General features: G+C 28.8%; 1 protein-coding gene across 1 annotated transcript; it reads right to left on the bottom strand.

The window, feature by feature from the left end:
• Positions 1 to 475: 475 nt before the first annotated feature.
• Positions 476 to 3,659, bottom strand: LOC100809422 (transcription factor bHLH18). Its single transcript, XM_006585560.4, has 4 exons — positions 3,507 to 3,659; positions 2,932 to 3,417; positions 1,155 to 1,520; positions 476 to 696 (listed from the first exon to the last, which is right to left on the bottom strand). Exons 1-4 carry the CDS (start codon positions 3,540 to 3,542, stop codon positions 598 to 600), a joined length of 987 nt encoding a protein of 328 aa, XP_006585623.1. The 5' UTR covers positions 3,543 to 3,659; the 3' UTR covers positions 476 to 597.
• Between the last annotated feature and the right edge of the window lie 2,201 nt (positions 3,660 to 5,860).

Here is a 5,860-nt window from a genome sequence, read left to right as displayed (position 1 = left end):
ATAAAACCCACAAATTTTTGTGATTTTCAAATGAATTTTAGTTAATGATAAAGAATATACTAAAACATATATTATTAACATTTTTCACCAACAGGTTGTCAATATACTTTAGGTCCGTTTATATTTTATTTAGAAAAAAATACTTTTCTTAATAAAATTAGTTTTTTTAAGTGAACTAAGACCATTTAAGATTTGTCGATGGCAACCTCTATGATCTACATTCAAAGACCAATTGACATAGTATTTAATAAGCTAAAACGTGGGACCGGGATCTGGTTGAACATAATTTCACGCCCATTTTCGTAATCCATTCCTCACAACAATTCCTTCCTTTAATGCTTGCTCGACTATCTGTTCTATAAATAATAGTATATGCCTCTGTTCTGAATTCTGATGGTTATGTATTTGACAAAGTAAAAAGAAATTTCGTTTTCACAATAATGGGATATCAGGGTAGATGCGGGGCATAAATTCCTTTCAGACACACAATGTTTGTTTATTAACGTTACGATCAACATGAAAACAAGCCAAAATCAAAGAGAGTAATAAATCCAAAACTTTCCCAATTCCAAACATTACAACTCGGTGTTTGATACACTAGTACGGATCACTGTCGCTTAGCAAATGTGATTTTGAGAGCACTTGTCTAAGGTTTTTCACTAGATCATTCATTGTCATTTGGTACCCGTCACCCATCTGCAATACATATAAATTGGACAAGTGTTAACAAAATGTATTTGTAAGGAAACTAATTTTGAATTTATGTGATTTATGTTTGAATGATTTTTTTAAAAGAAAGTTGATGGTAACACATGATAATTTTTTTTATTCAATACAAAAGTGATATGATGTTGTTTTAACTTGGTTAAAAATCAATTATGAACCTATACAATCAATTTTTAACAACATATAATTTTTTTACCTAAAATTAAATTAGCTGGTACTTCAATGTGATTCAAGATAATTCAACATGAAATCAAACATACGCTAAGTGGTATATACATCAATTCAATATTTTAAGTTATACATGTGTCTAGAAAGCAATAATCTAGCAGGGCTATCATAATCATAATATATATAATACTAATTAATAACTATGCAGGCTAGAAATTTTAGAACATGGAAGTTGATTGATGCATAGCAATATAGCATACCTGAGCTGTGATGGTAATGCAGAGAGAAGAATTTCCAAATGGCAAGACACTGCTACCGGTGACACTGAGATGAAGATTCTCAAGGTGGTCCAATATTTTTAGCTCAACACCATTCTCCTTCTCACAGTGGATCTCAATGAGCACCTCCTTCCCCAACACTCTTACTTCCATCTCAGGAAGGATGCTACAGTTCGTTTCAGTGGAGGTGGTGGTGTCTTCATTGTTGTTTCCATTTGGGTCGGGTTTCTTGTTGAATATCACTGACTCCTTACTCCTTTTTTTGTCTTGTTTCTCCAGTTCCTGTACCCTTTCTTGAAGTTGTTTCAAATAATCGATTGCTGCTCGAAGTACAGAGGCCTTGTCCGTCTATATATGGAAACTTTACAATCACAAATCACTTCATCATTCTTTCTCTCTCTTTAGGGGCTCCATGTTTATTTTGTAATCTTGTGGTTTTAACATTACCAAGTGGTTTTCATCGCGTGGTGACTTAGAGTGTTATTTTGTAGGACATAGATAACAAGCCAGACACTCCCTAATAATACACAACAATTTGCAACCTTTTCCTATTCTCCTTTTTAAGGTAAGTAATTGATTATAAATAGTTATTTTGTAGGACATAGATAACAAGCACACACCCTAATCATATACCAAAAATTCGCAGCCTTTTGCTATTCTCCTTTTAAAGGTAAGTAATTAATTATAAATAAAGAGTGGTCAATCATTTTTTATATTTTTATACATAAAATATTAATATATGAGCTTCTTTCAAAATATTTTATTGGTACAGATTTTTTTTTATCATTGACCCATCAAAATTAAATAATTTAAAGTTTAAGGAGAGTGTGACAAATTCTTTTTAAATCTATTAATCAATCGTGTAATTTTAACTAGTCAACGATAAAAAAAAATTCATACCCATAAATTATTTTGGAATAGACCCATATTAATATTTTATTTATAAAAATGACAAAATATTATCAACCACTCAATAAATATATCCACTTTTATTTTATTTTATCCTCTTTACCTAAACCGACAAAAAAATGAGTTGGATGCTTACAATGTTCCTTACCGTGAAGTAAACGGGATGAAATGTATGGTAACAAATTGGATGTAAAAAATACGGTTGTTAAAATTTTTGCTACAAGATTCAGATTTTTTTTATCATGTCCTATGCTTAATATTATAATGAGAAATTAATGAGAGTATATTATAGAATATTGCAAATGGTGGGTGACGCATACGAAATGACTCGATAATAATGATCTGGTGGCATATAATGACCACTTTTGCTTTCATGATTGCCAAAATTATGCACTTTTAATTAATTTATATTTTAATAAAAAGTAATTGTATTCAGTAGGGGTTAGTAATCGATAAGAATTAAAAAGAAAAACTTAAAAGATAGAAATCCACTATAGGATTCCAAGACTGATGCTTATGCTGAGCCATGGATAGTACGTTAATAATTAAGGAACAGTTAAGAACGCCGTTGATTTAGATTTTAAGTTGAATTCAAGCTTCATTCATTTATCTGTAAAAAATAAGAATTGATGTCGAAAATATTATATCAAGTATACTTCAATAGCTAAGTAGGATCGTGGGTGAAGATTAAGATTAATAATATCAAGTTAGATTTCATCTTTTAACAATAATAATAATTAAAGTGATCCGTATAGGAAAAATAGAAGTAATTAAAGTGATGCATGTGTGGCATTGGCATCTGCATTTTGAGAATATAAAATTGAATTGACTAAATGAATGAATTAATTACCTTGCTCAAGCCGGGAATGGTGGCTGAGAGTGCTATGAACCTCTCAGTGAGGTCCTGTCTCCTTCGTCTCTCCGCCATTATGTGATCGATGGTCTGAGAAGAGGTTCTGGTCTTCTTAGCTCCTCCAGTAATGGGCCTTCTAGGTTCTGGGCCTGGGCTTTCCGGAGGCCAAGGGGAATTATTGTTGGAAGAGCGGAGGCGGGGTTCGGGTGAGGCCGGAAGCATGGTTGAGTTGTCGAAGGACAGAATGTAAGTCCTGGGAGTGGACAAAGGACGAGGTCGTTTGGAAGAGATTTGAGAGCTGTTGCTTTTGACGGCGCCGTCGTTGGTGATGGTAGTGTTTTGGACGACAGGGCGGAAGGAGTGATCGCTTTCGCTTTCGGACGAGAAAGCCGCAGGTGGTTGCTGAAGAAGGATGTCTCTGAGGAACTCGTCATCGTGAGTGCCGTGACACTTCCCTGAGAAATCGTTCCCGCAATCCATTTCCTACATCGACGAAAAAAGTTAAGAAACAATAATAAGATTTAATTTCGATGCTGAAGTAGTAATAGTGATGAATGATGATGTGGCTTTACCATGTGAAGATGCCAATTTTCCCATGGCTCCTCCATAGCAAGGTGGAAGATGTGTGATGTGATGTTATTTGAGATTATAATAATAATGAGTCGAATCGAGTGGGGACAAGATGTTACTCGTTTTTCACGCAACTTAAATGTCAGCCGTTGGATGACTGATAATGTTCAGGGGGAACGCTGCTGTGTGGGACCATTGCTGATGGATGGGTCACTATGATTAGCCCGAGTTTCACAACCTCTACTATTCACTATTCACTATTTACAGATGGATGGTTTCAAGCGAGAGACATTGTTTTTGAAACTGCATTTTCTATTCACAAGTTTTCTGCTGGATGGGATGCCTTCCTCCCTATTTGTTTATTTCTCTTCATCTTTACTTTTTCTTTTTCTTTCTAAATTTCTCCCGCTCTAACTTATGGAAGACAACTCCAACTAGGAAATGTTATTTATAAAATACAGTATAAATAACTATAAAAGATGTTAAATCAACATTTTTTTTAAAAAAAATTGAGGCTTAATTACAAAATTTGTCTCACATTACCATTTTAAAATGATTTTTGAAGTGATGACATACTCTTTTACCATCACATCCACTTGATCATTTAAATATTTAGTACGAAATATAGTTTAAAATTTAAACTTTATTTTTTTTAATTTATTATATTTTTATAATATTATATATTATATAATATATAATATATAAGATTAAATTCTATTTTTGTATAAATTAAAATAGATATACTTATATAAACTTTATTTTTATTTTATATATTATATTTATCTTTTAAACTAATGATTGTAATTTAGTAATTATATTTATCTTTTAAAAATTTATATTATATTTTTAGTAATAAAATTTATGTGAAAATAAAATTTAATCTTATATATTATATTTTAAAAAATAATTTATAAAATTATAAAATATAATAAATTAAAAAAATAAAATTTGAGTTGTGAATTATTTTTACATAAAACTTATATTTATATTATTTTTGTACCAAATATTTAAATGAGTATTTGGGTGTAATGGTAAAGGAATGTGTTTTTTATTTTAAGAACCATGATTTTTAATTCTTACTTAAACAATTTTTTAAATTTTTATTTTTTAAGAAAATATTGATCATAATTCATATTTAAATTTTAATGATCAACTATCAAAATCAACTCTAAAAATTAAAATAATATAAATTTTGAGATATATGAAAGCTTAAATAGTAAATTAAAAAATAGGAGAATTGATTTAGTAAAATAGATAATTACACTTATATTTTTAATAGTATACAATTATTAAAGGAAATCAATTTAATTTCCGGATGCTATGTGTTGATGTAGAATTCCTTGCATGCATACACGGAAAATAATACTTGGTGATCATGTCCTTACTCCTAAAATAATAATTGCGGCCCCGAATATATTGATTATGCATGTCACAACTATACCTCTTATTCACGTGGCATAACAGAAATATTAGTGTGTACAGGAAAATCAAATATTAAAATTTATAGTAAAAACTGTTTTCTCATTAACATTGTTTTAGCGGTGACCGGATGAGTTTGCACAGGGATGGCGCACTTTGGAAATTACTATTAAAAATGAAATATGTTTTCTAAACTATTATCTATTTTATATCACAAATCCAAGTTTTAATTGTTAAAAATGAAATAATTTTTCTAGATGTTCACGTTTTTTTTTGTCATAATTACGATTTTTTTTATATACATCATATCAGCTTTTATATCAAATTAAAATAACATATTAATTATTAATTCAACATAAAACTAGATAAAAAAATCAACACATGCAAAATTTATTTTTAATATTAAAATTAAAAACTCAAATATTTAATCAATATTAACTTCATTTTTATTAATTATTTATGATTAAAATTTTATTAATTAAAGTAAGTTTTAATATTTTAAATTAAAATTCTAATACTTATATCTGTAGATACCACGATTAAATAATAAAATGATGATTACATTGATGTTTGTGGGTATTGAGAGAAATTTCAACAATATACTTTGTAACAAATTTTTTGTAATATACTATTTGATGAAATTTATTGAAAAATGCATGATCATGCTGTCTCATTTCTTATTTTATTCCATAAACAAAAATAAGTTAGAAATGTTGCTAGCATTTTTCTTAAATTGTAATGAAATTTCTATTCAATTTATTGAAAAGTAAACAAAATGTTCATATGATTAAAAAATATTTTTTTCATAAATAAAGATTAGAGATATTAAATAAATAATTTGATTAGAGCATACTAATATTGTAAACATTTTTTATGCTATCATCCAATTATAAATTATAGTATATAATAAAATTATTGATTTTTATAATTTTTTTAA

Source organism: Glycine max, chromosome 8 (assembly GCF_000004515.6).
Source record: "Glycine max cultivar Williams 82 chromosome 8, Glycine_max_v4.0, whole genome shotgun sequence".
Classification (NCBI taxonomy): domain Eukaryota; kingdom Viridiplantae; phylum Streptophyta; class Magnoliopsida; order Fabales; family Fabaceae; genus Glycine; species Glycine max.
Note: the sequence above shows the minus strand (reverse complement) of the source record. Positions and strands in the feature narration are given on the sequence as shown.